The 16356-nt window shown below is 34.6% G+C and overlaps 1 protein-coding gene across 2 annotated transcripts in view; it reads right to left on the bottom strand.

Moving 5' to 3' along the window:
• Nucleotides 1-16356, bottom strand: part of LOC137401674 (tetratricopeptide repeat protein 28-like) — a 56019-nt gene that overhangs the window by 20762 nt on the left and 18901 nt on the right. For both annotated transcript variants that reach the window (XM_068088135.1, XM_068088134.1), the window contains exons 7-17: nt 15339-15404; nt 12290-12361; nt 10994-11326; nt 8708-8854; nt 7310-7416; nt 6105-6165; nt 3560-3787; nt 3116-3253; nt 2776-2946; nt 2220-2322; nt 1379-1506 (exon numbers count right to left, since the gene is read on the bottom strand). In XM_068088135.1, coding sequence (XP_067944236.1) covers nt 1379-1506; nt 2220-2322; nt 2776-2946; nt 3116-3253; nt 3560-3787; nt 6105-6165; nt 7310-7416; nt 8708-8854; nt 10994-11326; nt 12290-12361; nt 15339-15404 — 1554 coding nt within the window. The remainder of the gene's footprint in view (nt 1-1378; nt 1507-2219; nt 2323-2775; nt 2947-3115; nt 3254-3559; nt 3788-6104; nt 6166-7309; nt 7417-8707; nt 8855-10993; nt 11327-12289; nt 12362-15338; nt 15405-16356) is intronic.

Raw genomic sequence — 16356 nt, 5'->3', positions numbered from 1 at the left:
ATGACTACCAGAGTACTAGTATTAATAATAACAGCCATCTTGTTACATAGTAGAATAAATGTTCACATAGTTATTACACGTGATGATCTCTCACAGCACACATGACTACCGGAGTACTAGTATTAATAATAACAGCCATCTTGTTACATAGTGGAATAATTGTTCACATAGTTATTACACGTGATGATCTCTCACAGCACACATGACTACCAGAGTACTAGTATTAATAATAACAGCCATCTTGTTACATAGTGGAATAATTGTTCACATAGTTATTACACATGATGATGTCTCGAAGCACACAAGACTACCAGAGTACTAGTATTAATAATTGCAACCATCTTGTTACATTGTGGAATAATTGTATACATAGTTATTACACATGCACTAGTACAGAGTACTAGTGCTAATAATTGCAATTGAGCATAATATTCCATGTAGTGGGTATCAGCTTCCCTAAAAAAACTGCAACTTGTCACGTCATGTTTACACGGTGTAACCCGACTGACAAAAGACCCTACCTACGCAATTTCTAAGTTATGAAACATTTTTTCATAGGAATATTGTTTCAACTTACAAAAGATGTTTCCAAATTCAAAGTTTTTTTCGTATTTTGACTGAATTGTTTCATTTGTTTGAAAAGCAAAAAAGGTTAAGCGTGTAATAAAAGCAAGTACGTTTTACTGGGTTCATTTTGAATTTATTGTGTATGCTTTCAATTTGGTAAACGTGTTCACTCTCATAAATCACATTTTACCTCAGCTGTCAACCTGTCTCCGGCCGTTGTATAATTTGGAGTTATCATTTATCATGTACAGAGTAGGACAACTATAGTTTCTAGCAATTCAAATTCTGTGTTTTTTATGATAACATAGCTTTTTAGTTTGCGCTGATGTAAAAAGATTTTTCTGCTTACGCTCTTAAAACATTTAAATACAATTCCAACATCTTCTGACTGCTGACTTGCTGCTCCCTGAGGTCTCTCCTAAGCCTCGTTTAGATGCCAAATGTAAATGAATAAACACACCGTTCGTATTTTTTATGCATATTCTCTCTGTTATTTCTTATTTGCATGCAATATTTTTAATTCATTATGTAGTGATATAATTATGGCATGTATTTCTTACCGATTGTAACTAATATGTGTATTTATGATTCACAAAAAAATATTTTGTCGAAGTTTTATGAGAATTGGAATTCATTAGGGTATTTATGTGGTAAAATGCGTTTCTAATTAGGAAACTTTCTGCTGATGAAACGAATTAATTTTATAAGTAAAGGTTCCGCTTTAAACAGTGTTTCTGCATGGCATAACTCGCTCTAACATGTGCATAAGCAAATGATTGTCCGCAAGATAAGAGGTGTTGGTTACTCTCACCTTCTCATAATAAATAATCGCATTGCGATGATCTCCTTCTTTTTGATAATCGTTGGCTTTCTTCATGTCATCAGCCATTAGCTTGACAATATATTTACCAACTGAATTGGATGAGTCTTTACCCTTTGCTGAATAAACAAGTAACAACAAATCACAATTTATCTAGACAAAAGACTTTAAAAAAACAAACAAGTTTGATTTTTGACTGTATTTTAGACGAACACAATGATAAATAGCAGAATGAAGATAAGTGAGACTAACAAACCTTTAATGACTTTTACAAAATATTCAAATCAGGCTGATAAATCTATTGCCGTATTTATTGGTTTACATCCGGAAAGCATATAGAATAATCGTAAGAAAAAGATTGATGTGAAAAATTAACTTGGAAGACTTTTGGCGAGTTTTATCTCTTATTTCTTCGTTAACATACATGTATATATATACAGTCAAACATGGATAACTGATGCATTATAGTTAGTATCCTAAAAGTGATGTGCTCTATACTATAGACTTTATAATCTTTAACTTAATATATCATTATTAAATATGTTTAGTGATAACTATCTTATAAATCATGTTTGCTCCTTATAATAATTTTAGCCAGATTTTAAATGCTAATCTATATATTACCAGATGTATTCTTTATAATCTGTATTTTCAACTCTATATGACCTGCTGTATTTTAGAATTGCCATGGTTTCTGTTCTATAATATGAAGTATAGACGCCAGGGTATAAATTTAGCACACTTAACTAAATACATCCCTTACAACTAACTTACAACCTGGTGATCTGCGGCATAATTAAGAACGAATTGAATTAAGAAATATAATACCCACCAGCAATAGCTTCCATCAGACTTTTCCGCTTGGCCTTGTCATTTAAAATAGTGTTCAAATCTAAGTCTGCCTTTGATATATGCTCCCGAGCCTTCACCATGTTCTGTCCGACAGAGACCAATATATGTTATCAAATAAAAATGCATCTTAAAAAGCTACCTGTACCTAGAATACTTACTAAATAAATAAAAAGCAAATAAAAGCTTTACAACTAAACTTAGCTTTATGAATTTCTCATTTTTGATAAACATGGAAAACAAACCAATTAGCAAAGAATATTTATTTTGAAATCTTGACTACACTGTACAAAGGCCTATTCATGCGACATTGTTACTGAAATGGCTGATATTAGATTTAGGTGGTTATAAGGACTTTCAAGCTTGTCAATGCACCTGATTTACTGAGGAAGCATTTTAGCATAAAACAATGCTGAAAACTTTGATTCAAAGATATATAAAGTCAGTGATAAGCTCTAAGAGAAACCAAGGTAAGGGGCAGAGTTGAGGGAGGTGAACTAAAGATGTTCGATAGCATTATACAATGTAGTGTATATTACCCCGATATTCTCAAAAAGTCTTGCTAGATGCCTATGGGTGCCACTTCGTTCTATCTCACCATCCAGTCCTGGATCCAATGCTTCTTTGATGCGAATACAGGTACTGAGCTCATTTATAGCCAGTTCATTTAGCTTGAGTTCTGAGTACACATCTCCTAAACTTGAATGAACCTGCAATGTTGACGACCCAGCTTAACCTAAAGCTTTTACATGCTGATGCAGATTGGATAATCCCTGAATGGCAAAACAATAAGTTTCTAAAAATTGACTATCGGCCATATATGACCTATTTTATGACCAGGTGAAATTCTAGGAGAACACCATACCAACAAGACCATACCTTGGCCATTTCCTCGGAAGGTTCAGGGTGTATCTTCAACATCTCTTCCTTCGCCAGCTCCAGCACTGTTCTGGCTTTATCGAGTTGACCAACTTCTTTGTAGGCATTTCCAAGGTTGTTCCTCATGTGTTGGAGTCTCTAAAACATTAAAATAATAAACATTTATTAAAATATAAAATATTTATACAAATGTAAAACTAGTCATACTTAAGATCAAATGGAAGCTGAGATAAAAAAAATTTGAAAGGCATATAAACTTTGGTGGTAACTCAACAGCTGTGAGCTGCATTAGGTACTGTAAAATTACTAAGAGACAAGCCAGAGAGGAAACTAGAGCTAATTAGCAACCGATGATGCAACCAATTCTTGTCAAGGCATTAGAAGTGAACTATGAACAAAAAGCAGTTGAAGACTGTTTTGAACAGGAGCAACTTGACTCCCTACCTCAGGAGGGGTAGGGTCTGACTCTGTAAGAATCTGAATTGCAATCACATAGTGCTTAGCGCTCTCTTCTTCCTTAGAAAGGCTACCATAGGCCTGCGCGATGGCATCATGCAGTTTCCAGAGTTCTTCAGCACCCTTTGAGGCGGAGTAGCCATGGCTTTCATATATCTTGAGTGCCTTAAGCATCTCCTCTAAAGCTTCTTTGTCAAAGTCTTGCTTGGCATACACCTTTCAACACAAGTTACGCTTGGCATATACCTTTCAACACAAGTTACGCTTGGCATACACCTTTCAACACAAGTTACGCTTGGCTTATGTGTATCAACATAGAGTCAAGTTTGTTTTTTACATATGAAAGTGTATATAATCAATATCTTATTTACAACTGATATTATATAATAATTATATTATTTACATCTAATATTATATAATCAATATCTTATTTACATCTGATATTATATAATCAATATCTTATTTACATCTAATATTATATAATCATCTTATTTACATCTAATATTATATAATCAATATCTTATTTGCATCTGATATTATATAATCAATACCTTATTTGCATCTAATATTATATAATCAATATCTTATTTACATCTAATATTATATAATCAATATCTTATTTGCATCTAATATTATATAATCAATATCTTATTTACATCTAATATTATATAATCAATATCTTATTTGCATCTAATATTATATAATCAATATCTTATTTACATCTGATATTATATAATCAATATCTTATTTACATCTAATATTATATAATCATCTTATTTACATCTAATATTATATAATCAATATCTTATTTGCATCTAATATTATATAATCAATATCTTATTTACATCTAATATTATATAATCAATATCTTATTTGCATCTAATATTATATAATCAATATCTTATTTACATCTAATATTATATAATCATCTTATTTACATCTAATATTATATAATCAATATCTTATTTGCATCTAATATTATATAATCAATATCTTATTTACATCTGATATTATATAATCAATATCTTATTTACATCTAATATTATATAATCATCTTATTTACATCTAATATTATATAATCAATATCTTATTTGCATCTAATATTATATAATCAATATCTTATTTACATCTAATATTATATAATCAATATCTTATTTGCATCTAATATTATATAATCAATATCTTATTTACATCTAATATTATATAATCATCTTATTTACATCTAATATTATATAATCAATATCTTATTTGCATCTAATATTATATAATCAATATCTTATTTACATCTAATATTATATAATCAATATCTTATTTGCATCTAATATTATATAATCAATATCTTATTTGCATCTAATATTATATAATCAATATCTTATTTACATCTAATATTATATAATCAATATCTTATTTACATCTAATATTATATAATCAATATCTTATTTACATCTAATATTATATAATCAATATCTTATTTACATCTAATATTATATAATCAATATCTTATTTGCATCTAATATTATATAATCAACATCTTATTTACATCTAATATTGTATAATCAATATCTTATTTACATCTGATATTATATAATCAACATCTTATCTACATCTAATATTATATAATCAATATCTTACATCTAATGCAGCGCCATTAATTCGTTCCAGTGTTGGTATCGTATGGTGAAAATGTTGTATAAAGGGGTGTAGAAACCAATAGTAATTATCTAACATGAACACCTCTGGTATAAACACCTCTTATCTTGTCAATGGTACAGTATATACAAATTGTTAATATGTATATCCAGTACATATTAACAATTTGTTATAAAATAGGACATTAACCTTAGTAACTATAGTTACGTACAGTAACTTCAATATATTTAGTAGTTATGATCTGCTTATGATTATGGTTCTTACTCATTCCTTCAACGTTATCAATCTTAGGACCCGTGGCTAACGAATTAAAGCTACACATGTAGTTATATACGCGTACAATGACTTTAAGTTTATAGTAAATATTATATTAAACGTTAACACGCACAATACATTTTTCCTTTCGCATACTTTTCACTAATTTTTGTTTCACTCAGACAATATCAAGTATTTACGAAAGAAGAAAAATGCTGAACCGAGAGCTGAAGAAAGAAGGTCGTACCTCTTTCAGGAATTGTGGGATGGATTCTGACGACAAGCATAGCAGCATCTCCATTATTCCGTCATATTCAGAAACGAATTTCAACTTTGAAATTCAAGAGAATTTTTTTATATGGTTCGACGAAAAAATGTTATACGGCGGCGAAAAAAAAACATTGTGTTCCACATTGTAAGGTGAAAACCTGTCTAATAGAGACATCGTAAGCCGGGGGTGCACTGTAGTATATAATAAACATCTTGTCTGTATCTGCTAGTACGAAGTCCCTTCCATTTCAAGTTCCATCAGTCCTAATCAGTTGTGAAATGGCAAGCTTTCTTGAGAACCCAGCATCACTTCCTAACAAACTAACCTACATACATATATGTACATGTATCAACTTACCCGCCCAATTGTTGCACGCGCTTCGGCGACGTCCACATGGTTTTCTCCGTGAGCAATTATTCTGCAATAGTCATATAAACCAACATAAACATGAAAAAAGTGTGAGAAAGGTCACCTGAGATGAATGCCTTGTATGACCAATCAAACTATACTTGTAATGAAAAGAAAAGCGAATGACAAAAAATAACAGGTAATTAGAAGTTGTTAATTAGGCTGGCCTCCTGAGAATCAGCGCTAAGCTATACTTACAAAGGACAACAAATAATGATCAGTCGGATGTTCTTGAAAAAACAAGTGAGAGAATCAACCATCATCTGATTACTTGATAACTCCTAATTATTATATTACAATATGACAACTTCATGCAATTATTATATTCAATAGTAACTGAATATAATACATGTCATCGTCCATCATCATGTTTAAAATGGAGTGGGAGGTTACTCCAATTAGTCCAAAAACCAGATCGAAGTATGGGGCTAACGTTGTTAGTACGCCGGCTTATGATCAAAAAGTCATTTAGGTAGTTAGATAGATCCAACTACTCAACTACCTAACCTAACTAACTAACCTAACCTAACTAACTAACCTAACCTAACTAACTAACTAACCTAACTAACTAACCTAACTAACTACCTAACTACCTAACTACCTAACCTGATAGGTAGGTAGATCAAAAAGAAAATTTAGTTAGTTATTCTATTATGATAAGCAAATAGCAGATTTAGACACATTTTATGTTACTACCAGCAATACCTAATTTTCTTACTGAATGATAACTTTTTGGGGTTAAAGTTTGTTTTCTCATAGAGATGCCAAACCTTTATTAACACAGATTTTTTTAATAAAAACTGAGGTCAAGGCATATTCACATTTGTGAATAAATGAAAAAAAAATGTTTTGCTGCACTTACGCAAAAACATCAAGATAAAATTGTTAATTCAGTCCTTCAAGCTGGACTGAAATTATTGCCTTTAACTGCTTGCCTTTGTATAAATAGTAAACAAAAGTGTAAAGCATGATAAGTATTAGCGTAAAAAATGGTAACTTATTGTATCGTGTAAATGGTTCAGATGAAGTCTAGTGAAGTCTAGATTAAAAGAAGAATTCTTGAAAAGAGATTTAGAATGTTATTAAAACAACTCAGAATTCAACTGTCAAAAACTGAAGTAGTCAAACTTATCATACAAGCTGAATTAACTTACAAATACTTGAGTGCTTTCTTGAAAAATTCCACTGAGTCGGTGTACTCATTTTTCTGCAGCTTTAGCTTAGCGTTTTGTAGGTAAAACCTGGACCTGTCCATAGCGGTCTAAAAGGGAGAGAATAACTTAGCTTTCCAATCTAGGGCAAACGCTGTTAGATTGTACTACGGAGCTAAAATCAAATTTTATTTTTAATTCACATGTCTAGCAAGGTTATGGGCATAAATAAGTAGAGATGTGAGACCAGGCAGACAGATCACACACATGAGCAGGCTCACATAAATTGTATGCCCAAACATGCATGTTTGGGCATACACACATGATTCGGCTTATGCACGGACGCACATGCTTGGACGCACATGCTTGGACGCACATGCTTGGACGCACATGCTTGGACGCACATGCTTGGACGCACATGCTTGGACGCACATGCTTGGACGCACATGCTTGGACGCACATGCTTGGACGCACATGCTTGGACGCACATGCTTGGACGCACATGCTTGGACGCACATGCTTGGACGCACATGCTTGGACGCACATGCTTGGACGCACATGCTTGGACGCACATGCTTGGACGCACATGCTTGGACGCACATGCTTGGACGCACATGCTTGGACGCACATGCTTGGACGCACATGCTTGGACGCACATGCTTGGACGCACATGCTTGGACGCACATGCTTGGACACAGATGCTTGGACACACATGCTTGGACACACATGCTTGGGCGCACGTTCTTGGGCGCACGTTCTTGGACGCACGTGCTTGGACGCACGTGCTTGGACGCACGTGCTTGGACGCACGTGCTTGGACGCACGTGCTTGGACGCACGTGCTTGGACGCACGTGCTTGGACACACGTGCTTGGACACACGTGCTTGGACACACGTGCTTAGACACACGTGCTTGGACACACGTGCTTGGACACACGTGCTTGGACACACGTGCTTGGACACACGTGCTTGGACACACGTGCTTGGACACACGTGCTTAGACACACGTGCTTGGACACACGTGCTTGGACACACGTGCTTGGGCACACATTCTTGGACACACATGCTTGGACGCACATGCTTGGGCGCACATGCTTGGACGCACATGCTTGGACGCACATGCTTGGACGCACATGCTTGGACGCACATGCTTGGACGCACATGCTTGGACACACATGCTTGGACACACATGCTTGGACACACATGCTGCATACACATACACAATAATGATATGTGAACTTGCAAAAATGCATGACTTTGCACCTAAGAGCGCAAAAATCTACTTCCTCTGCAACTTCCTAATGTTCAGAGATGCCATATATATTCACTGAGACAAAATGGTGGCTTCAGAGAAGATGTATATACATGTTATATACGAATGCCAGTTAATGTTCTAGCAAACCTCTTCATTCACATCTATCATATCAGTAGCTTGTTCACGTTGGCATTCAGCTCCCGGGTTATTTCCAGCCCCAACAACATTCTGATCGGGAATGTCCATTAAAGGGAAGTCTAGTCTTGCAGCAGACACTTGCGTAGCCGTCGCACGCTATAAAACAAAAAACACATTGCAATATTTTGCTGATGCAAATTTTTCGTCTATTAAACATAATTTGGTATATACCGTAAAACCTCTAATTGAACGCCATGGCGCTCTATTTTTAAACCGTTCCTCTAAAGTGGCAGTCAATTGGAGAGGGCGTTCAAATAGAGGCTGGGGCTGTATTTTTTAAATGGTATTTATCGTCAGTAATTTGAGAAGATAAATTTAGACCTATTACGGGCAAAGCGAATGTTGCCTATATTTTGCCCTCTTTTCCGGTGGAGCGATGCTAAACCTTTTGAATTCAATAAATCTGCTAACTCACCTCCGAATTGTCAAAGATTTCTTTATAAATATGCATCGAGAAACAGAGAAATATCTCTACCAGTTAATATCTATTGCTTGCAATTAACTTGCAATGATATTATAGCCTGTGTCTTCTTTGCAATTTGTTAGCATTTTCAAATTTTATTTTATTCTAAATTTGAAGACATTTTTATTTTACATTTTTACATATGTAACACTGATGCATTAAAGCTCATTGCACTCATTGATATTTTTTCTACAGTTTGCGGCAAAAACTAGCTTTTTGTGTGCAATAGAAATGGAGTTATGAGCATCGATTCATTGTAAGCCGTGTTAAGATAGCCACAAGGGTGCTATTAAATAATATGCTATACATCTGCATACTTGTAAGTTATATAATGATAAGCAATCAAATGATATACATATATACAATTGACAATATACAATATATACAATATATGTACAATTGACATAAACGAACCATATTTATATTACACGCAGAAACAAAAGTTAATGTTTTTAAAATAAAAATATTTCCATCGTTTGCTCGGATTGCTGCGTTCTGATTGTTGCTTTCGATGGAACAAACATCTTTTAGCTGTCCAATACTTTCCATAATATTCTTTAACTACCATCTTAGATTTAAACCGTTTTTTATATATGTACAGGTACTTCGAAGTAGCAAGACCGCGTTAAACAAGGAACTACTATTAGCCTTAGACAGTAATTATTTCTATGGCGCTGCTTTCAAAGTTTTATGCAAAAAGCGAAAAGCTTTGGAGTTTGACAACGGCATAATTAATTGTTATTAATGTAAACGATTTTGTGGACACTTTTCTTCTGACCACTTGATATTATCGGTTTATAAAGATCAAAGATAGTCAAAGTGGCGGTCAAATGGAGGGGCGTTCAAATAAAGGGTGGCGCTATATTTTTCAACTCTTCTCTCGTAGTGGCGGTCAAATAGAGGTGGCTTTCAAATAGAGGTGGCGTTCAATTAGAGGTTTTACAGTAACTAATATTAGGCACACACAAACTTGGATTAGTGGAAAGAATGAAGACACCAACAATACAACGAGAACAATCAGTTGAAATAGTAAGAGTAATGCATTAGGTCAAAATTAATGGCTTCTGTTTACACATTCATGCAACCTCATTCGTCAAAATATTTTCACAAATATACTTCATGCATTTAATAAAACCATGTCTATTGTCCTTACGCATCTGTTTTGTTATCCCCGTAATGCTGTCACTTTGAGCACTGAAATCTCAAAACCTACTGTAAAAATTCATTTAATTTTTTAACCTTAGCTCAAAGGAGTACATATCATCCTCTGATAAACATGAGGCCCTTGTTGGTCACCGGCGATAGTCGAAAAAGCTGCAAAAACGGTATGCGCGGTTTGGCAGCAAGTATGGGTCACATGATCAGATTACGACTAGACGATTAGACCAGGCTGAAACGATACTGAAAAGTAGCGAGCAGTTATATTTGATACGGGCTTTCCGGTACAACCCGAAGTATTTGTCATAAACTAGTGCTACGAGACGTTTTATATCGAGTGTTTTATTGGCCTTTAATTTCATGTGATAACATCACGTGTCAAAGCAATAACAAAAATGTTGGAGTACATCAGCCAAATAAAGAGATTTCAAACTACGGCGTTTTCGTGATAGCTGCAATTAGCTGTTCATTTTTGAGCTTTTAAGAGCTTTTCAACTCATTTCCATATATTTTGCACCTACAACACAACAGAGTAAGACATAGTGAACCTTTTGATAGCAAATAACTGGAATGTGAATGTTGCTGCAAGTAAAGCTTCAAGACCAAATCCTTACATGGCCATGTTGAGGAGTCGTTGGCTCGTTTATCGCTGCAACCTGTGGAGACATTGGCCGCGTATGCATCTTAGTCTTCCGAGGAGCAGGTTTGGGTGGTTGACGTTGGGAATTTAAGCTGCTTCCTAGCGCTCTCCCTGTAGCGCTGTTATTAGTAGAATGTGTTCTTCGTGGGGCAACCGCAGGACTCTCCTTTGGAGTTGTCTTTTGTGGTGGCAACTGCTGCTTTTGACCCGCAGCTTGCCGATGCACATTATCTGGTCTTTGCTCCGAGACTGGATGTTGAACAGCTGTTTGAGTGAGCAATCTTCCCTGAGCAGCCGCAGGTGAGCTCTAAAATGAGAAAATCCACTATCTTTTTCATGTCTTTCACTAACTTGTTGAGGTTGCGTATACAAATTTAAACACAATATTATCTAATATCCTGTTTCAGCTGACATAACTAGAAGCAAAAAACTTGGAAAACTTTTAGCCATTTATTTGTATGCCAAGCCATTCATGATGAAAGTATGATAATTGTTTAAATTTCCTTTTCTATGTTTGGATTTTGGTGTTCTAAATGCTTTTAAATTCCTATGGCAACAGTTTGATATAACAGTTTGAACAGCTGAAATAACTAGGAGCAAAAAACCTGAAAACTTAGAGCCATTTATTTGTATGCCAAGTGATTCATGATGAAAGTATGGTAATTGTTTAAATTTCCTTTTCTATGTTTGGATTTTGGTGGTCTAAATGCTTTTAAATTCCTATGGCAACAGTTTGACTGATAACAAAAGAGAACTGTTTCAAAGTGAACTAACACTAAATTTTTGTAAATTTGATCAATAGTATCGGTATTTTTCTATTATTTGTGATTGTGTTTTATGTATGAGGTAATCTGACTGCTAGGATGCTGCAAGATTAAAATTGACAAAACTTGATCGCGGCTAAAATGCTCAGATCACGCACAAGTGCTTGGAAGACTTAGAAGAAAAATACATGCCAAAGTGATGTCATTAATGTCACAGCTGCCTGTCTCTTTCGTTATTGACATCGACTATTGCGTTCAAGTTGCAGCGTTGCGTGCATCTATTCCGTCAGACTCTTCACGAAAGTGCAACTATCGACATCATAAATGCACTTTCAATTGGATGCGATCATTTTAACCATGATAAAGTTTTGTCGAATTTATTCATGAAACACGCTGGCAGTCATACCACCTCAAACATCAAAAGCAATCTCACGCGATGGAAAAATTCTGATTTATTCTGATAAAATCAACTAAAATTTTGGGTGAGTTTATCTTTAAACACTTACCGGAGAAGGACGGGATTGTGAACTCAATCTCAGGGGTTTATTAGTTGAACTTGGTAATATCTCTTGAATTGGCTACAAGCATAAAACAAAATAATCAACACAGCCTTCGAGCTTTGCAGGATTGACTGACAGTATATGAAATAAATGTGCTATGAGCAAAAGATAGAATTATAAACTGCAGTCTTTGAATAATATTTTTATGTAATTGTTATTAAATAATTTTGCATTACGATGATAAAGTCATCTATAAATACAGAAAGAACCGTTAAACTTTAGAAATGTGAATAAGGAATCATAGCAGCACCTATATTAATTCTTCGTTTTTTCGTGATGACATTCTATCGTTGTCTGCCATCTTTATGGACAACTTTTATCGTTAAAAACACAAAGTTTCTGCAATTAATTATTGCAAACAATGCTTTTGTTTGAAATAAAATAAAAGTAAACTATAATAAGTAACATTCTAAGACTGATTGCACACAAATACTACAAATGCTATTTTCTGATTCCTGCCCAACTTTGCCCACAATTAATAGCGTGACGTGTAGAAAAAGCGGGTGTTAAAATCAGAGGCCATCATTAGCCAATTGCATCATATTTGTACCATGAATCGGCAACAATTTCTGAGACGGTAAGGTGTCCGCTTTATATAAACTTTGACCTATAAATCATTTTGTTTCTTTCTTTTTGTAATTCTGCTAATGCCAAATAACAAGGTAAAATAATAAATATGATTTTATTTGTGTTGTTGTCAGCCTCTCTTGTTGAAGTTGGTCATTAGGTGTTAGACTTTATGTTGCGGTCTCATTGAAATCTGCATTCTCAATAAGGATATCCAAATTATATACAGAAGAAAGTCCTACAATGTATACCAACGTAAATTCCAGATAGCGTAAAAAATTTAGGGGACGTTTTTGCTTCGCACTACGTAAAAAATTCATATAAAGTAAAATGTCAAGTCGGGCAAGTTCTCAAATTCAATTTGAATGTTAATCCATCTCGCCGCACGGGCATTAGAAAAAACGAGGTGCGTGTAGCGTTATATCTATTATATATACAACTTTTGTGACAGTTTAGTTCGTCGTGATAGATCGTCAAATATGTCGACAAAACAGATAATAGAATAGTTGCACAATTATTCATAAATACAAAGGCGATCGATTAGTGCTGGTGTTACAGCATCGGTCTGTCAATCTAAATGTGACGTGTTGGAGTATCATCAAAAGTTCTCTGTTAAGGCGTGGTCACACGAGCACCGAACCAACGTAGGATCGGTTCGGAGGCTGGTTCGGTTCGTGGCACATGTCACACGGCTACCGAAGTAACTTCGCTTCCTAGATACCATACGTATAGAGACAGGACACGGTTTCATTAGTAGTTGTTATGTATTTGAGTTAAATATTTCTATTGTAAACAAAAAAACTTTGAGGAACAATTATAAATTATAATTAAACAGCAGATTTATCAGAAGATCGTTCGGCTGCTCAAAATAAATCACTCGATACAAATATTTTGCTAACCCTTCTCATCAACATAATTATATTTTTTATTAACATATGAATGTTTTTCTATGCTGAGTACATAACAAACAAAAACAGTCTTTATCATAGTACTGTGGTTTTACATAAATAAATCAGTCAATGATAGTTCATCAGGATGAATATGACACATTACTTATACTCTACACGAAAGAAAATCACAACCATTCCCTTACATTCATGCAAAACTTAAGTGCAACATCTTACATTTATGCAACCCAATCACAAGTCCGGGTGAACCTTGACGTAAATTGCTTCGTGTTGTTTATTTAATGAAATAAAAGTATCGTCCCAATTCTTTTTTAACTTTACTCACACGCACGTAAGAAGAAATGTGACGCGTGCTCGCTAGAATTCTAGAATTTTAACCAGCCAATAAGAGCAAGGGTTCGGCACGAAATTTCGAGCAGTACCGAAATAGTTCGTTTCGGCCAGAAATGTCCTCAGCCGAACTTTTTAGAACTGAAAACGACGTCGTTTTGCGTCATTTAGTTCGGTTCGGTGCCCGTGTGACCACGGCTTTATCCTAACCTTGGTTCTTGGATAGCAATAGACCACGAACAGGTAGTACCGCTTTTTATAATAAAAATATTTTGTTGGGCTGCTTTATTGCAGAAGTATAAAATAGTTGTTACTAGTGGTGCAGAATAGACTTTGCTGTTTAGAAAAAAATAAGCAAGTCGTTTAAATCAACGTCGAAGATGTGCGCTACCCAACAACCTATTATAGAATTATCGCAATTATGGTTTATAAAAACCAGTGAAGTTGATAAGAAAAAAGAGAAAAGGTCTTGATGCAAACCAATAGTACTGCAGTTATGGTACAGCCCACACATTAAAAAAGTTACGTCAATTTTTTTTTCTGCATGGCCAAATGGATGATTTTGGAAAGAACTTGGAATGGATTAGGCAATTTATATGTATTTTACTGTTCTTATAACGTAAATTCCCTATAGCATAAACGTTCCTGGAAGGGATCATTTACATTGTAGGAACGAATACTATATATAAAAAACAGATTTTTGAGTAGGAATAATGCAACATTCAAAGCTAATAATACAAAAGTCAGTGGTTCAAATCACGCAAGTAGTGTCATTGGTAGCTTTAGAAAGGACATTCAAGCAAAACTGCTCAAGTGCTCCAACTAACTATCATGCTAGTATTAGTACAAGTACAGAAGCAAAAGGAAATTTTAGGTATGAGCTAATCAGCACTTAACTTACAGACTTTCAACTAAAGCAACCCTTTTCAGAGCCCATAAGAAACCATAAAGTTATATAACAAAAAGCATAAGAAACCATAGAGTTATATAACATAAAGCATAATAAACCATAGAGTTATATAACATAAAGCATAAGAAACCATAGAGTTATATAACATAAATCATAATAAACCATAGAGTTATATAACAAAAAGCATAAGAAACCATAGAGTTATATAACATAAAGCATAATAAACCATAGAGTTATATAACATAAAGCATGAGAAACCCAAAGTTATATAAAGAATTACCCTTGACTGGGAGGACTCCATAGGATGTGCGTTGTTTGCATCTTCCGAACCAATAGTCGCCTGCAGCTGCAGTCAGATAAAACCATTCAGCAAAATCGTTTAATAAATAATGACAAAAAAATGTAAAGCGGATGTGAGAATATTTGAATTGATTCATTTTTGAATTGAAAGCTTGAATTTCATTAAGACCGACGTGTCTGAGCAACAATTCATATTACACAGCTAATGAGATTACGTTGAACAATTATTTGGGATATATAAAAAGCTTTATTGTCGATATTCAAAACTAAAAAAAAATTACCCAATAGAATGTTAACTTCATGTCAACTGATATGCAAAAAGGTCAGTTCACACAATATCGTCGCGTGTCGGGGTTGTCCTTTCATTGATTATGCGCACCATAAACCGAAGGCATCGAGGTAACAAGGGCACTTCGGGAAAGTTTAAAGCAGTCAAATGTTTCCGATAGTTCGCCAAGCTTCCACAACAGCCTGTGCAATGTGTACCATTTCAGCAATGGTGATTTGATTAGCCATCGTTGATTGCTCGATCCATATTCTCTTTTATAACAGCTGCTGTGAAACTAGTACAGTCAAACATGGATAACTCGTCCACGGATAGCTCGAACACATGGTTAATTCGAACGGTTTCTTTGGTCCATTCCCATATAATGATAAATTGCTATAGATAACTCGAACTCAACACTGTTAATTCGAACTGTTTTTTTGTCCAACGGCTACCGAAACGGTTGTTATCGCTTTAGAAAATCACTTTATTCAAAGCCATAGAGGTAAACCTCATCTTTTCGTAATTCATAAGCGTTGTTATTACCACCATCGGCAAAATATTTTTGTCAACGACTTTTCTAAAGGTTTGGTCAAATTTGATTTATACTGCTATACGATGAATAGCACGGGCTTGCCGGGTCACGCGCGCAAGGATTTACGCCACGCACATACAAAACAAAAACAGCATGTTGTTTTGTATGTGCGTGGCGAAAATCCTTGAGTGCGTGATC

Source organism: Watersipora subatra, chromosome 8, assembly GCF_963576615.1.
Source record: "Watersipora subatra chromosome 8, tzWatSuba1.1, whole genome shotgun sequence".
Lineage (NCBI taxonomy): Eukaryota > Metazoa > Bryozoa > Gymnolaemata > Cheilostomatida > Watersiporidae > Watersipora > Watersipora subatra.
The sequence above is the reverse complement of the archived record's forward strand: the minus strand, read 5'-3'. Positions and strand labels throughout refer to the sequence as shown.